The 18,066-nt window shown below is 51.0% G+C and overlaps 1 protein-coding gene across 1 annotated transcript in view; it reads right to left on the minus strand.

Annotated features, from left to right (window-relative positions):
- Window positions 1-1,066: 1,066 nt before the first annotated feature.
- Window positions 1,067-18,066, minus strand: part of LOC103555274 (skin secretory protein xP2-like) — a 45,664-nt gene continuing 28,664 nt past the window's right edge. The window contains exons 4-5 of the mRNA XM_070626650.1: window positions 4,472-5,134; window positions 1,067-3,700 (exon numbers count right to left, since the gene is read on the minus strand). Of these exons, the coding sequence (XP_070482751.1) occupies window positions 3,663-3,700; window positions 4,472-5,134 (701 nt within the window). The 3' untranslated portion in view covers window positions 1,067-3,662. The remainder of the gene's footprint in view (window positions 3,701-4,471; window positions 5,135-18,066) is intronic.

An 18,066-nucleotide genomic window follows, 5' to 3' on the forward strand; every position in this document is an offset into this window, starting at 1 on the left:
TGTGAGCAGAGCTCCCTGAATTGCTTCACCCAGGCCCCGTCTTAATGCAGAGTCAGTGCTCCTGCGGGACCCACCATTTCCTCCCCACTGCACTCTGCAGCCTTCAGCAAGCAGTCCTTCCCCCAGATCCAGGCCTAAGTGTCGTGCAGGCTGCAAAACCCCCATCCCCACCCTCCCGGAGGGAGGCAGCACGCACAACGGCAGCCTTCACGTCTTTCTGGGGAAAAGACTCAGGCGTTCTTTTGTGTATTTTCTCTGCCCCATGTCAGTGACTTTCTCGGGGAGCACAAGCCTCAGGCTCTTTCCCCCACATGAAAATTTCATGGAAAAGTGATCCAGACTACGGACAGCAATGGCTCTTTTTTTCTGAGAGCCATGTGGGCTGCTTTCTGCCACACGCTTCTGTTACAAGCACAGAGGCACAAATAAACCCAGGAAGACAGGAGAGGGGTGTACAGGAAGGAAAGAACAAGTGGAAGACTGGGGAAATCAAGGGACAGCTCCCATTTATAGGAAAAAAGAGGAATGGCTCGCTTTCTTCACAAATGAGAGAAACAGGCCTGTGGCCGGGACGCGGCGTGTGGCTCTCCTGTGCCCCCTGGTGGGCACGGCGGTCAGTGCAGTCCCTCAAGTGGCGCGGAGTCTGTGCTGGTCGGCCTTCGTGTTACATCATGAATTTTGATAAGCCCATTAGCCAGCCAGGCGGCCCGGAGGAGGATGTCGTTCTCAGTTGATGACTGCACAATGAGGAGTCATATATTTTAATTTAAACACCATAAACCTATTGAGTGCTTAATTAACTTTAACCGTCTTTAGGGGAATGAAGCCAATTTGAGGGGGTCAAAAGGAGTTGTTTCAATATCAAACAGTTTTACATAGTCAATCCATTCATTCGGCCTACAGCTACTGATTAACACACAAAATTAACATGTTAGTAAAAATTCATATTCAGTCCTCGAGGGAAATTAAGATGCACATGCACAGGGCATGATTAGCACAGCCATTGTTTTCTCCCAACAATATAATTTAACGGGTTTTTAGAATTACAGAAAGAGAGACTCAATGCTGGTTTGAATTGATTATTTACCACAAAGCTTTGAAATATAGAAAAGATGGAAAACATCTCAAGCCAAAAGGGCCAGCGAGCAGAGGCGGACGGGCTCGGAGCGAGTGCGTCTTACTAAGGAGCTTGGCCAGGATGAGCTGACAGAGAGGCAGGCCCGGTGCCACAGCCAGCGTGAGTGGCCGGCAGGAGGAGGGGGAGGCCTTTGGGCTGCTTGGAAAAGCAGGCATGAGCTGACTTCCAGGGACAGGAAAGTATTCACTTAAGATTTAATCATATTACACACCCAGCCTATTTCCCAGAAGTATCTGAGGCATCTACATTATTCAAACACATTTAAAAAGAACAAGTAAAAGAGAATGTAATTATTTTAAAAAATAAGGACCCAATGAGAAAGAACAGAGCAAGAGAACAAGGGAGTTCCCACATTTCCAAAGCCGACTTAGTTCTGATTTGCCTGCCAGCCATGCAAAAAGTGCCGAATGCACTGGAATATATTATCTCATTATCTGTCCTGAAGGTAACACAGAAGTTTGTCTGAACAGACGTGTTTCCTTCTTCATGCTGCACTTGAGAGAAACTGATGGTGTGGTTACTTGCAGAAAGGTCGTTGCGAGAGAAGTCTGCCAATGTACTTAATGATGAAAGACATGAAAATGTTCTTCAGCAAGGGCTTCCATGTTAGCACTCTGTAAAAGGCAAGTGCAGGGCCCACCGGTGACACAGTGGTTAAGTTCACGTGCTCTGCTTCAGCAGCCTGGGATTCGTCAGTTCAGATCCTGGCCGTGGATCTAGCACCACTTGTCAAGCCACGCTGTGGTGGTGACCCATATAAAATAGAGTAAGATGGGCACAGATGTTAGCTCAGCAACAATCTTCCTTAAGCAAAAGGAGGCAGATTGGCAATGGATGTTAGCTCAGGGCCAATCTTCCTCACCAAAAAAAAAAAAAAGGCAAGTGCAAAGCTTCCAGTTGAAATTGGCAGAGCCATCCCTGTAGGGAACTGAGATCATCCAGGCTGAGTATATGCTTTCTGGTGATCATCCTGAGCCCTGGTAGTAACAGTAGCCTTAGGACTCAGACAAGCAGGAAGCAAAAAGGACTTCTCCTCCTGGAATTCACAGGATTCTGTAAGAACTTCACATGGCTGAGTGCTCCCATCTCTCCCCACTGCCAAATCATCCTGACACCTTGACTTCAACAGGCCCTCCTGCTCCCCACATGGATCCACTTCCAGCCTCACCTCTCAACACCACCGCACAGATCCAGGATGATCTTTCATGCCCCAACCCTGCCTCCAAGTTCCCGCTCAGGCTGTTCCCTCATCCCACCTGGCGGCCTTTCCACTTCTTCAAATCCTTCTTCCTTGGACAAACCTTTTCCCGCTCTCCTCAGACTAAATTCCGCAGGATAAATGATCAAGGCCGACCCTCACTCTCTGGCCCAGCCCTGCTCCTTCCATTGCCTCCGTGTTTCCCTAGCTTCAGGCTGTGAGACCCCACTTCACCCCAAGTCACCACCAGCATCGACTCCGCACATCTTTGCCCACACCATCCTCTGCTTCCAACCCGCAGACCCTCCTTCTTCAAGACCCAGGTCGTCTGAAACTGCTCCTCTGAAGCCACGGCCACCCTCCTCCTGCGCTCTGCTCCCGAAGCAGCGCCCCGCCTCCGCTGTGCCCGGCGCAGTTCACTGTGAAGACCCAGGTCGGCTTCCATCTCTCCTGCACACCAGCAGCTCCCCCGCCACAGGCTGCCTGTTTTAATGGCTCCTTGTTTAAAAACCTCTTGTGGCACACGGCGCCTGGCACTTCACAGGGCCCAGAGTGTGCCTCCTGAACTAACTCTCAGCTCCTCCACCATGGGCACGACCAGACTCAGCCCCGGGGACAGGTCTCAGGGCTCGGCTTCTCCGTGTCCTCCGTGCTGTTCCTCATGTGGGGAAGGCGGGCAGCTCCCCACTCGCTGCTGTGGGGAGACCCTCACTATCTGTCTGTCTGCCTTCCTCTCTCCCCTCTCTCTTCTCTCAGTGGTTTCTATTCGCCAAAGAAGCCTGGTGACAAGGACAGACAGAGGAAACAGCAACAGCCAAGGACCCGAAGAGCAGGCTCTTTCCTGAGAGAGACCCTGACCAGACGCCTTGTCTCCTGGAGCGAGAACCCAGGTCAGGCGCCACCGCCCCCGGGCCCTCAGCAGAGGGAGCAAACCAGCAGCCAAGTCACTCAACAGGCCAGGTCGGAGGGATGGAGAGGAGACAGGACCGGGACTCCTGAGCAGGAGCACGGCGGCGCCCACACGTGTCAGGATCGCTGCAGGCCCTCAGGGGAGAAACCTCCCCAGGCTGGATGAGGGTGGCAGCTGTGCCGGGTCAAAGAGGACATGGCGTCTTCCTGTCGTGATGCCCCTGGGCTGCCTCACTCCTCCCAACTCTTGCTCTCCATCAACCGCTTGGTATCCAGTTTCTTTTCCACAGGTTTCAGAAGATGCAAACGTTTTAAGCAAAACATGTTCCTAGGAAGGTTCTTCCACCGCTGGCTGAGGGCCTCCTTGGCTTTGGCTCTCGCGGGGCTCACCGTGCTGGCACGTAGCCGGTCCTCCCGTCATGGGCTGCAGGGGTTCACACTCCAGCCGTCGCTCACTATTTACACAGAATAAACACATGCGGGGTCCTTGTAGCAAAGCACAGCAGGCATCTCAGGCTGCACAGTCACAAGGCTACCAGAGGGTCAGCTCTGGTCTGAGACGCAGGCTGAGCAGGCACCCACATCTGACACCCAGGCGCCTGCACCGCCGGGGAGGAGCCTTCTGGGGGCAAGCCGGCACGCTCATCCAAGTCCAAGATGTGTGCTTTCTAGCACCCCGATTTATTCAGGAATTCATGTCAAACAACCAGTCACGGACGTGCTCAGAGGCTTAGCACGTAGACATTCACTACATGTTATTGAGTGAAAGCTGGAAACACCCTCAGCGATAGACTGACCAGGCAATGAGGCCTTGGTGTCCACTGGTAGAGGACCAGCAGCCTAAAGTAGGGCAACACTTATGACAGAGGAAAAAACGTTCACCCTATCTAAATCAAAAGCATAGAATAAAATAACTTCCACAGTACAATCTCCTTCTACTTAAAAAGACATGTATGTGTGTGAATGTACAGAGAAAGTTCTGGAAGGCTGGTTACTGAGCCGTTCACAGCGGTTACCACTGTAGGGTGGAGTCATGGTGCTCTCTCACTGTAATCTTTCTGCTCATCCGCAATTTAAACGTTTCTAACCATGAACTTGTGTTGCTTTGGTAAAAGGAAAAAGACGGCAGGAGTTATTTTCAGTTATTTTTTAAAAACCTGCCGAGGCAGCCTGACAGCTCTTCCCACCCTTCACCGCAAACACCATCCTCGTTTCAGGGTGCTCACCTCGCTGGCTGAGCCCAAGGCCGCGAGGCTGCGCTCCTCCTTCGCTGGGAGCAGGGCCGGCGGCACGAGCGCCGCGCTCACACGGACCACGAGGCCTCCCAGCCGCCCATTCGGGGCCACTGCCGCCCGACGGGCCGCGCACGCGGGGCGCCCAGGACCCTCTCCAAGGCCGCTCTTCCGCGGGCGTTCGCGCCTCTGCCGCCGCCTCCTCGTCGCTGGCAGGCTCTCCCAGCGTGGGCGGGGGCCATGGACTGGGTAGGCGGGGATGGAGGCGCCGGGCCGTCCCCTGCACGGCTGCCCGTCCCTGGGCCGCTTGCACAGGATAGACACGACGTTCCTGTTGAAGCCCCGCGATGCTGGACTCGGCGCTCCCGGTGCTCGCTGCCCAGGGGCCCCAGTTGCAGAGGGGCGCGCAAGGGAGGGAAGGACGTCGAACGCTCAGCTGGGCGGCCAGAGCGCCGGCCGGTCCTCGGTCCTCGGCGCTGTCATTCGCCGACCTGGATGCGGCGGAGGGAGGAAGGCCCGGCTTCACTGACAGCGCCGGGCGGCGACTCCGCTCGGAGGCCCTGTAGCAGGGTCCCCACTGCCGCCGACGCGGGCTGAAAACCACCAGACGACAGCGAGAATTGGCCTCCGTGCCTGGACGCAGCCCAGGGAGACGGGCTCAAACGGGGTCCGTCCCCCGGGGAGTGAAGCTGCACGCTCCTTGCGGGACGCGCCCCTGAGCGGACAGGAGGGAGAGGCAGTTTCTCCCTCACGACCCTCCCCAGAAACAAGGCAGAACCCACAGCGGCTCAAAGAGGCGCAAGGCACAGTGGCTCCCACATCAAGACAGGGCTCGGGGTGACCGCCAAGAGCCTCCAGCGAGGGAGTGGAGGTTCCACCACAAGGGCCCCAGGGCAGCTCTTCCTCAGCCTCACAGTGACGCTTGTCCTGGCCGCCTGCAGAACCGGGCCGCACTCTCCTGCAGAGCAGACGCTGCCCCGGTTGAGTCCTTCCAACCACCAGGCAGGCGTCCTCGCCCAGGGAGGGCCCACGGCATCCAGCAGAGGCCTCGATTTCCCCTCAGGACCCTCTCAGGAGCCAGAGGGAAGTACCAGGAACATCAGAGAAGTCAGGCTGCTGCCTCCCGCTCCTGACCTCAGAGAGGGCTCCTCCTGCCCCATGCCCCTCCCTCTGCCGGTCTGGTCTCCCTCCGTCTGGCTGTCTCCCTGTCTCTCTCTCTGTTTCTCCCTCCCTCTCTGTCTCTCTCTCTGTCTCTCTCTCTCTCTCTCTCGCTTTGCTCTCCCTTTCTGTCCCTGTGTCTCTCTATTTCTCTGTCCTCTCCCTCTCTGTCTCTCTGTGTCTCTCTGTTTCTGTCTCTCCCTCTCTGTGTCTCTCTGTCTCTCGCCTCTCTCCCTCTCTGTCTTTCTGTTTCTCTCTGTCTCTGTGTCTGTGTGTGTGTGTGTCTCTCTCTCTTGTTTCTCCCTCTCTGTCTCCCTGTCTCTCTCTCGTCTCTCCCTCCCTCTCTCTGTCTCTCTTCTCTTTCTCTGTCTCCCTCTCTCTGTCTCTTCCTGTCTCTCTGTCCTTGTCTCTCCCCCCCCTCTCTGTCTCTCTCTCATCTCTCCCTCTCTGCCTCTCTGTGTCTCTTTCCCTCTCCCCTCTCTGCGAGACCACCTAGCCCCCTCAGGAGCCGGCCCTGTGGTGCAGGCACGGGAAGCATTGCCATGATGCAGCCGTGCCAGGTGGAAAGCGCAGCTTCCCGCGGCAGCACCTGGCCTCCTGGCAGCTCCCAGCCAGGCTTGGAGTTGTGCCTGAGCTTTTTGTTCCTGATTTTTTACTTCCCCCCGACTCCATTTCTTTCCCAACAGCATCCTCCTGAAAGCCATGTGGGCTGGTGGGGACCAGATCCGGCCAGTCCTGACGGCTGCCCTCACTCCACCATGGAGCCACCTCCACCTCCCAGTAGAGCACAGACCAAAGTCTAGCCTTCTTGAAATTTCAATTTGACCCATGAAACAGAAATGAAACCCTTTCCTCTGGCAGTTAGCAAGGCCACTGTCGTGCGTTGGGGGTGGCATCGGCTCTGCAGTGGACACAGGGCAGGACGGCCACCGGTCTTATCAGTGACACTGACTGCAGCGTCCTGAGGAGGAGCGAGGCCAGCTGGGGACACAGAGACGGTCCTGCAGCCAGGGGAGGGTGGGCCAGAGACCCGCCATCGCCCCAGTTCTCCTTCCTTCTGGGCATCCAGGCACCAAGCTCTGTAAACTCCACGCCCTGAAAAGCTGTTTTATAGCCTCTTCTCTCTGCCCGGCCCCAGAAGGCCAGCCCTCAACAGCTTCTTATAACGGCTCCTGTCCCTGCCCCACCACAGCCCCAGCACAGTCACCCATCCGCCCCACGGCCCACCTCCTCCACACCACAGCCTGGCCAGACGCACTCTCCACCTCCTCCTCCTCTGCACTCCTCCCCAATGCTGGCTTGGCTGCTCCCAGTTCCTCAGAATCCAGGTCAACGTCACCTGCTCTGTGGTCGGAGACTGCCGACTGCGCGCCACCCACTCCAGGCTGAAGGGTCACTATGTCCTGAGTTCTGTGACCCCTCGTCCCTTTCCTGCCTCTTCTGCAAGACCACGGGCGCCTCGAGTCCAGAGCCCATGTGAATTCACCTTCGTCTCCAGCACCGACGTGGCACCCGTCCTGTGCAGGGGCCAACAGTCTTGAGGAACAAATGGCAGTGAGCGGGAAGAGCAAGCTGTGCACAGATACCCACCAGGAGGTGGGCTCAGAAGGAGGAAAACATGCCCGAGATGCCGGAAAGACTCTCGTCTCCCCAGTGTGTGTCCCCTGCTAGAGATAGGTCTTGGGGGATCAACAGCCTCACCTGTGAGCTCGCCCTTCAGAGCCTTCCCATGTCCCCTCCCCCTTCTGAACTGGCTTCTTCAAACGTCCTCCTCACCCTGACCTGCTTAATTGACCTGCGTCCCCAGTTGCTTCCTGGCTTGTGGGTTTCGTGCTGGTAGCATTGACCTTGGTCTACACCCTGCCTCTGACGAACACAGCTCCCAGGAGAAAAGCCCTAGCTCCCTCCTCCATCAGGTGTCCCTCAAGCACAGGACGAAGGCCTCGTCCGTGCCTCGTCCGTAGGTGGCATATGGTGCTCCTGGTGAGGGGAGGGGAGGAGAGTCAGGCCCTCCCCACTGCTGCTCTGTCACAACAGACGCACCTGGATGGTGCCTCGTTCTCTCAGCGCCTCCATTGTCATCACCTCTGACAGCTGACCAGTGACCCAGTCTTGTCCCTCTCACTTCCAGTCACACATGTCTGTCCCTGCTTCCCCCTTCCACCTCCACTGCCCTCCGTAGGACCTGGGCCTCCTTCCCCTGACTGCTGAAATGATCTCCTATGAGCTGACCTTCATCCAGTGCCTTCCTCCTCAGTCCAGCCTTCACATCGGAACCGGTTATCTTCCTCAAATACGAGTTGACTCTGCCACTCTCCTGCTCAGCATCCTTCCGTGGCTCCCACTGCCCACAGAACAAAGTTCAAACTCCTTCATTGGCCGTTTAAGATCCTCTAATGGTTTAGTCCCAACTTAGTCTGTCACCTCATCTTGGAGCACCTGCCTACAAGGACCTTGTCCTCCTTCCCAACAGAATTATCACTGTTCCTTTCAGTCCAAATAAAATTGCCCCTTCTTCTGGGCAAAATCCATCCCTCCACTTGGAGCACTTCCGTACACAGAGTCTGCACATCCCCTAGGCCTCCTCGTTTTGCCTGTTACCCCTGTGGCTGCTTTCATCGCAGATGGGCCCTGCGGGATGGCAGGCTCTCGGGGGCTGGAATCCAGCTGCATCCTTGCCTGCAGTCCTTCAGGCTGCCTTGAGCACAACAGACGCTCCATGTATTTCTGTTAACTGCAAATGAAACAAGTGAAATCAAAGTGATAAGTTGTGCTGAACAAGGTTCACGTGGGTTTGAAAGGGTCACATCACGAAGCAGCTCTGGGTAAGAAATGGCTCTTAGGAGCTCACGTACACTTGAGATAATACAGGTGAACATCCAGACTCTAAGACCACAGGGTAATGCAGGAAAGCGCTGTTCAACATGCATGCAGAACAAGCAGAGCCTGCATGCAGCTGTGAGGCCCACGGGGCGCTGCTGAGCCATGACTCTAAACAACACATCCAGGACTTAAGACACTGTTGGCTTTGTCTGGGGAAACAAGATTCTCTGGCAAGTCCTGACACTGTAGCACATGACTGTTGGACTGTGTCGTCGTGGCCGTCCATACAGCGAACTCCTCCGGGGCCGTGCAGCCTAGTGGTTAAGAGCCAGACCACTGAGTTCAAACCCCAGCTCCACACTCACTAGTCGTGTGCCATGGGCAATGACCGAAACTCTCTGTTCCCTGTTGTTTTCCTCTGGTGAGCGGAGAGCATAGTAAATACCCACCTCACTGGCTCTTTGGGAGAACTCATTGAGTCAGTATATATGAAGTGCTTAGAACACAGTAAACTATGTCAACACTGTTACTTTTAAATATACCAACTTTGCAGAGAGGGACAGAGAGACGGTCCAGCTAACAAGGGCTCATGTGATGCCTGGAACTGAGGCACTGCTCTTCCCTCCTCACTGTCTTTAGGAACTCTCCCTCAAAGGGAAGTCAGTCTTGTGTTTTTAAAGTGGGTGCCACCCCCTGCAGGTTTACTCTTTCACAGAGGGTGTCGTGGCAAGACAAAGTTGCCACTCTCTGGAGACAGGTACTACTACCAGCAACAGTGGCCTCGAAACTGAGACAAAGGGGTGAGGAGGCTGTGGCTGGATTCCAGCCTGGGCCTAACCAGAATGTCAGCCGCCCCGATGTGGAGCCCACAGGGCCAGCCTGTGCTCCTTCCTAACCCACAACCCTCACTGTCCGCAGAGTCAGAATCAGGACTCCTTAGGCTGTCACTCCAGACATGTCAACCATGACCATCTTCATACACCTCACTGTGGGAAGCAGCCTAAGGCTGAGCCACAAGCAAGACATAGCCACTAACTGGACCTCAGTTCGGCACCTGACCCAAAGCAGTCCACCTACAGGCTGACAGTGACCTAGGAGGGGACTGGCACACACTCTGCCCAGTGGGATATTGGTAACCAGTTAAGCAGTCAGACTCAGCATCTCCCTCTAGAATGTGAACAGAAAGATTTGAGAGAAGCAAACCAACAGGAATATGGAGCAGGACTAAGAAAACCCCAAAGAGGCAGAGAACACAAGTGGGGCAGCCTCTCCATTGTTGACAGAGGACAGAGGTGAAGCTCTCACACCCCAGGTACTGAGGATGAGCTTGGATGCAGGACACTGGTGAATCCATGGGATCCCTACCCACCCACAGACACCACATCCTAACAAGAAGCCCCTATCATCTGAGAGAGCTCCTGAGACTTCCTCCAGCTGTGTGCAGCCATTCAAGACTCTCCAGTCCCAACCCACCTGTCCTGTTTTCTCTTCTACTTCTGCTGATATGCTCCCAGGACCCAGAGGCCATGAGCATTGCTGCTCACACTCTCCCATGCCTATGCCATATCCTTCAAGACCAGCCACGCTCACCTTTCACATGATGTCACCCTCAGCGGATGCTGCTCACCACCTGCGACCTCTCTGATCTCCAGTTCCTCCTCTGCCCTCAAACACAAGTCCTGTCTCCCCGGCATGCCTCCAATCATGTTGTGGGCCTGGTGCCTTCTAGTGTAGTGCCTGTGCACAGCACAGCAGAACCCAATACACGTTTGCTGGTTGACTTGACTGGACGTCTGATAATACAAATACCAAAGGGCTAGAGAGGTAGTTCCTAACCCCCAGCCCCAGAGAGCGATTTGCCCCCACCCACCCCCCCCAGCCATGGGACATTTGGCCATGTCTGGAGACATTTTTCATTGTCACAACTGGGGGGATGTGCTAACGGCATGCAGAGGGTATAGGACAAGGATGTGCTCAACGTCCTACAATGCACAGGACAACAACTACTCCATGATAAAGAATGACCCTGCCCAAATGTCAACAGAGCCAACACGGACAGACTCTGGACTAGAACCATGAGAAAATTAAGAAGAAACAAGACTTGGGGGACACACCTAACAATAACACATTGTTAGGAATGGAATGTCTGACCAGACTGTTCTCTGTGTACTGCTCACAATCCTAGATACACCACGGGGAGACTCTGGTCCGCATGATAAGGCCCATTTGGATGGAAGGCAATCCACAGCTGGCAGCAAAGCCACCAAGCCTTTCCACTCACCTCTCGATACGCAATAATGTGATCCCACAGTTGATAGGGTGGAATTTGGACCCCACTGACAGCATTACGGCAGGGTCAGATTGTAGCCCTGGTGCTGGCAGAGATCACGAGCAAGCTAACACCACTGGCCAGTCTGATGATTTCTTATCCAATCTATGGGGCTTCAGTAGGATTAGTCCTTTTTACCTTCTTTTTAACCTGATTGGCATTTCTTCGTCATGTCAGTTCAGCACACAGGCTTTGGAGAGGAGCAGAGCCAGACTCCGCTCTCAGTTCTGTGGTGGTCTGTGTCTGTGCACAGCAGAAGGGTCAGGACAGGGCCTGTCCCATCGACCACTGCACACCCAGATCTGAAAAGGGAGTGAATGAACGCACTCACTCTGTCTCATCTCATCCAAACTCAGCGTCCTCTTCTTTAAGATGGAGAAATAGCACCAAGGCCACAGTTGTTTCAAGAATTAAATAAATGAGACTGTGTTTATCAAGCTCCGGGCCCAGAGTTGGACACACAGATCAACTAATGGCCACTATCCCTCCCTCTAGAAGCTAGTAAAAATCTGCTGGCTCTTCTGAATCCTGAGAGGTACCCCAATTTCCTCCCCAATCCTCTGCTCTTCAAAGAAGCTCTACCAAGCCAGAGGGAGTTCTAAAGCCCTAAGAATGAAGTGGGTTTATTTCTCTGAAACTAATTAAAAATAAAAAGTTATGCCATGATTTCCAAGCCAAATTTACTCTCACCTGTGGGCTTCCCATTTTAAATTTTAATTTGATTATGCACATCTCAGACAAGCAACAGGAATGGACAAGGGCCAGGGCCCTGTCTTTTTATATCTTCTCAGCATTACCTCCCACTGCAGGTGCCTAATAAATGGTAAGTGAGCAAAGGAGAGAACAGCAGCCTCAGGTCTGAGGCTCCAGGGTTCCTATGGGTAAAGATAGTTACACAAACACGAAAGCTTATCTACTCATACTCTGGTCCACAACTGGACACAAAGCTATCAGGACGAAAGAGTCTAATTGCAGGGTCAGCTCTTCAGATAAAACCTCACAGACCCCATGGCTGCTGTGTGTGCGAATTTCCTTAAGGCAGGACCATCAGGACACAGACCAGAGTGCAGCGCGACTGAACAGGAGAAACAGCTGGCTCCAGACCAAGCGGCTCAGTTCCTGGCTCCACACTTTCTAACTGTGCAACTTCCAGTCTCAATTTTCTCACCAGTAGACGTCAACGGTATACCTGCTACAAAGGGCCGAGCTGTCCCCAAATTCACAAGTGGACATCCTAACCCCCAGTACCTCAGAAGGCAACCTTATTTGGAGAAAGGCCCTTTATAGAGGTAATCTAGTTTAAATGAGGTCTTAGGGCAGGCCCTACTCCAGTATGACTGGTGTTCTTACAAAAAGGGGAAATCCGGGGCCACAGAGGCACACAGAGAGAAGGCCACGTGAAGATGAAGACAGAGGTCAGGTGACGCTTCACATGCCAAGGAGCACTGATGATCGCCACCACAGCCCCACAGCCAGGGCAGAGGCATGGACAGTCTCCCTCACAGCCTCAGAAGGAGCCGATCCTGCCAGCACTGTGGTCTCGGACTCCTAGCCCCCAGAACTGTGGGACAGGAAATTTCTATGGCTTAAGCACTCAGTTTGTGGTGCTTTGTTATAGCAGCAAACAGATACAAGCCCTGTAGGGTCGTCACGAGGAATAAAGACAAAGTTATAAAAGACACATTCCACAGCAGGTCGTTGTGGACAAGGCTGGTGGCTGCTGGTATTATTGCCAACGAGGGCATCACAAGTCGGCCATACAGAGATATCAGACACACGCGTATGTCGAACCAGGACACACCAGTGTCCGAAGATAAGGCAATTCCCTAAATGCCAGTCTCCCATTTTTCCAGTGAGAAAACCAGGGAAAAAACTTCCAGGAATAAGACAAAATAGCCAAATAGCTACTTATAATATTCAATTTAACCTAGTTACACAGATACATGTAAAATCTCATGTATAAAAATCATACATTGATTTAGAAATGGTGCTTCTTGCATTTTCATATTTCATGAAATAATTTTATTCTAACGTAAGTCTTCATCATCATTAGAACCTTTTTTGAGTCATTTTCAAGAGAACTTAGTCTTCGCTTCCACCTAAGTCACTTGAGATGCAGCACCTTGAATCTCTGTGTGACACTAACAAGAAAATTTTATCCTAAACCACAAGTAGTGTTTTCACATACCATTACAACTTTTGTTTTTGCATTTATTCATCCTTATATGTATATTCATGATCTTTACTATGTAACCACAGTGCTTTGTAACGTGACTTCTAAAAGGTGCATTTACAACAAATTCTAATGGTTGCCACTGGGAAGTCATACCCAAGGAATAATCCCTAAATCAGAGCTGGGACCCTCTATACGCATCAAAACTAATGCTGATTTAGGTCATTTCAGGCTAATGTGATTTTTCAAAATAAAACAATTTAAGGAGAATCCCATTGTCTGAGGGAACTTGAAAGACTTGAACATAAGGCAAATTCTTCTTTTCTCAGGGACAATTCTCACAGGAAAACCCATCACTTTAGCTCAGACACTAAGCAGCTTATGCACAGTTGGCTTTATCAACCCCGATGCTTTTCCCTCTGTCCCCAATTCTCATCCTTCAAGGCCAGTTCCACTGTCCCTTCCTCTGTGGAGCCCCCATGAAGGTGGGTAAGTTGCTCATCACTGCACCGCTGTCTGACTCCCACAGCTTGCTCGCCTTGAGGCCGGGCGCTGGTCTGAATCACCCACACACACATTTGCTTTGCAAACATTAGGCTCCCTTCTCTTTAATGAATGAGAGATGAGAGAAAGTAACTTTATTCTTTTCTTCTGATTATCAAATGAGTACATATTTACTATAAAAGAATTCAAATTCTATAGAGATGTTTTGAGAATAAAGTACATCTTCAAAAAGTCCCCCAATGTTAAATTTTTCTTGTACTTATTTTCAGAATTTTTACTGCATGCACACACGCACACACATACACATACATATACATCGAGATATGTTTTAAATAGATGACAAATCATGCCATCATAGGCTGTTTTCACTTAATAAATCATGCAATATTCTTATGTAAAGAAGTATAAATTTATAATTTTTAATGGCAGCATGGTATCAGAATATTAAAATTTACTTAATAACTCCCCTGCTGATGGATCTTTAAGGTGTTTCAGTTTTTATAATCACAATGCTACAATGAAAAGCCTTGAAATTATAGTTTAGAAAAATGATTGCTTTTGGGGCCAGTCCAGTTGCATAGTGGTTAAGTTTGCGCACTCCGCTTTGGCCACCCATGGTTCATGGGTTGGATCCCGGGCACAGGCCTACACACTGCTCATCAAGCCATGCTGTGGCAGTGTCCGATATACAAAATAGAGGCAGATGAGCACAGATGTTAGCGCAGCAACAATCTTCCTTGGCAAAATAAATAAATAAATAAATAAAGTGGTTTTTTTTAAAAAGAAAAGTGATCATTTCCTTAGGATAAATTCTGAAAAGCAGTATGCTCCCTCAAGAGGGTACACTTAACGTCACGTAGCTACTCCCAGGAACAGTGCAGAAGAGTGCCTGTTTCCCTGGAGCCTCACCAACATTAGCAATATCAATGATTTTAAGCTTGGCCAAAATAAAACAACAAAGTATCATTTCATTGTTTTAATTCCCCCTTCTTTTTTTTCTTTTAAAGACTGGCGCCTGAGCTAACAACTGCTGCCAATCTTATTTTTTTTTCTTCTTCTTCTTCTTCTCCCCAAAGGCCCCCAATACATAGTTGCGCATTTTAGCTGTGGGTCCCTCCAGTTGTGGCATGTGGGACGCCACCTCAGCGTGGCCTGATGAGCAGTGCCATGTCCACGCCCAGGATCCAAACCGGCAAAACCCTGCGCCGCAGAGTGGAGCATGCAAACTTAACCACTCGGCCATGAGGCCAGCCCCAGATCCCCATTCTTATTACTAGTGAGCCTGAGCATCTTTTTGGTTAATCCAAGTATATAGTGTTTATTGTACAATGCAGTACAGTACAATTATTTGTATTGGTTAAGTATATTTGAATACAGAACAATGATTTACTGTGTTGTGTGATTATTCATTGTATTGTATTGTGCTGTGTAAGTATTAAGTTCTTAACAAACATTTGCCAGACCACAGTAGCTAACACTGACTTGAGCAAGACGCCGTTCCCAGCACAGTGGGCCATGGCGCTGCCTCCTCTGGGCCGTCTGGTGCATTTGCCATTGATTAGGTGAAGGTTTCCATTTAGTCTGAAAAAGGGTCTGTATTGGTATGTTTGAACTATGATTACATTTTGAAAGAATGTTAATATTTGTTAAATATTTTACTTACTTTTTCTCATTTTATGCTCCCAAGAATCTTTTGAGGCTGGTGCTATTGCTATTAAAATTCCCACTTTACAGATGAAGAACCTGAGGCACAGAGTGAGGGAGTGCTTAGGTGACTTTCCCAAGGACACAGATCTAAGAGGGCAGCCATGATTTGCACCCAGGTTTTCTTTTTTTTGTTTTGCAGGGAAAGATTCTCCCAGAGTTAACATCTATTGCCAAGCTTCCTTTTTTTCTTCTTCCCCAAAGCCCCAGTGCATGGTTGTATATCCTAGTCGTAAATTGTTCTAGTTCCTTCATGTGAGCTGCCACCACAGCATGGCTATGGACAAATGGGTGGTGTGGTTCCACACCTGGGAAGCAAACCCAGACCACCAAAGTGGAGCACACTGGACTTTAACCACTAGGCCATCAGGGCTGGATCTGCACCCAGGTGTTCTGATTCCAAAGCTTCCATCCTTAACCACTAGACAAACTGCTGGTTACAGGAGCCCCTGTTAGGGACACTTACTGTTCCCCAACAGAAGTAGCGGCCAGCCCACAAGGACCCTCAGGTGGTCTTGATCACTAAGTCAGAAGGGACATTTAAGCCTTTAAAATAAAAATAAGAGTCAGAGATGTATCAGGGCAGTGGAAACCTCCACACTTCCACCCAGTGCTTCAACACCTCACCAGATGCAAGAGTCCTTGAACCAGAAAGTGCTGGGCAGGGTCTTGGGAGAGGTGGGTTCCTGCAGACAGATGTGGGAGGGGAGGTCGTCTCTGTCTGAGTCGCCACTGGCTGGGCCCATTCCATTTAGAAACCTAGACTAAGAAGCTGTGTTAGCCAAGCAAAGGGAACAGGAAAAGCAAAGCGAGGGAAAACAAGAGTTAGGGAGAGAGGGAAATCAATAAGGGAACATTTTCTGAGTGCTTACTAGGCACTAGGCACTAGGCACTGTGCTGGGTGTTTTGGTAAGTCCTAGTACTTAGTCCTCCCACTGCCCTGTGAGGCAGGAATGAACACAACCTGCAGACGACTGTGTGCAAGGTCACACAGAGCAAGCTGCTGAAGCAGGGCCTCCTGATTCGAGTCCAGGAAGGATTTCAAGTCCAGGAAGGATTCCGAGTCCCACCGACGTGTCTGGGCAGGGTGAGAGCAGACTCACAGGCAGACCCTGGGCTCCCAACCTCACATTAGCCAGGGCTCCTTGTAATCTGTTTTCTAAAGGGAAGCTCCAGGCAAGAGTTTATTGGAATGAAAGGGTTCCATTGCTAAAAAAAACCAAAACAAAACAAATTTGAACACACAGTACCACACCACATCTGGTTCATCCCTCCCTCCAACCATCCATTGATTCCACCAAGTAGGCACGCATTAATCACTGAGGGTGAGCAAGGCTTTCTGCACTGGTGGCGGTGTCACGGAAGCAACCAGACACTAAGACCAACCTGATCTCACGCCTCCCACATTCCAGCAGAGGAGAGAACTGCACCAACAGCGACAGTGCAAGCCCAGCACGGTAAATGGCGTGCAGACGCAGCCCAGCACTGCCAACTGCACGAGCAGGGACAATCCATGGGAGACGCGAGTTAGAGAGGGTCCTGGGACCTCCTGTAACCAGGAGGACAGGAGAAGGGAGCAGGGTCATCAGCAAAGCAGAAAAGTTGTCGAGTGAGGGGTTGGGGGATGAGGAGTCATCCGTGTGTCAGGGGCATATGAGGAACTCAAGGACACGGGGGCAGTGCAGGCACAGGACCCCAGGCCAGCGGTCAGAGTTCTGGAGCCTCTGCTCTCTCTACCAAGCTGAGGGAGATGAAGGGATTTGGAGAAGGGGTGTGTCTCCAACCTCACTGAGTCTGAATGTCCTTCTCAGGAGCCAGTGTGAACACCACCTTCCCCACAGAAGACGAGGCCAGCGAGCCACAAAAGGAACACAGGTTTGCGTTTGTTTGTTTGGTTTGGTTTTTGCTGAGGAAGATTGGCCCTGAGCTAACATCTATGACAGTCTTCCTCTACTCTGTGTGTGGGTCGCTGCCACAGCATAGCTGACAAGTGGTATAGGCCTGTGCCTGGGATCCAAAACTGTGAATCCAGGCCACCAAAGCTGAGCACACCAAACTTAACCACTAGGCCACAGGGCTGGCCCTGAAGTTTGTGTTTTTTAATATAAAATTTAAAATGTGCATTCCTGGGCCATCCCCAGTGGCCTAGTGGTTAAATTCAGTGTGCTCAGCTTTGGTGGCCTGGGTTTGGTCCCCGGGTGCAGACCTATACCACTCGCCTCTCAGTGGCCATGCTGTGATGGCTGCTCACACACAAAATGGAGAAAGATTGGCACAGACATTAGCTCAGGGTCAATCTTCCTCAGCAAAAATAAACAAACAAAATGTGCATTCCTTTTGACCTGGAAAATTCTCCATCTGAAGAAGAGAGCTCTGATTACAGAAAATGTTATAGCATAAATGTCTGATAGTAGGATTAAGGTACTTCCTACAATCACACACTCTATAGCTATGAAAATTAATTTTGGGGAAGAATACTTACTAACATTGAGAGATGTCCATGATATTATTAAGTAAGAGAAATTAAATTATGAAATAGTGTTAGTATTACTCAATTCTTGCAAAAGGAAAAAAATTAGTGTATGAAGAAAAACACCAAAGTGTTCATAGAGGTTATGTGATGATTGATGAGTGTGGGCTTCCTGGTGATTTTGGCTTATCAGTATTTTCTCAAGTTTCTACAAGAAACATTTATTACTTTTGAAATAAGGAAAAAACCAAGAAGTCAATTTTAAGTGTTGCCCCTACTGTGTCAAGACCCAGAACAAGCACTTGGCTGACCAAATCTGCCCCCTTGTTTCTGTGATGTGGCCTGGTCCCAGGCACAGAATTCGAGGCTGGGTGTCAGAAAGTCGACGCTGAGTCCTCAAGTGGCCTGTCCATAGGAGCATATGCCTC

The sequence above is a fragment of the Equus przewalskii genome, chromosome 6 (genome assembly GCF_037783145.1).
Source record: "Equus przewalskii isolate Varuska chromosome 6, EquPr2, whole genome shotgun sequence".
In the NCBI taxonomy this organism is placed as follows: Eukaryota; Metazoa; Chordata; class Mammalia; order Perissodactyla; family Equidae; genus Equus; species Equus przewalskii.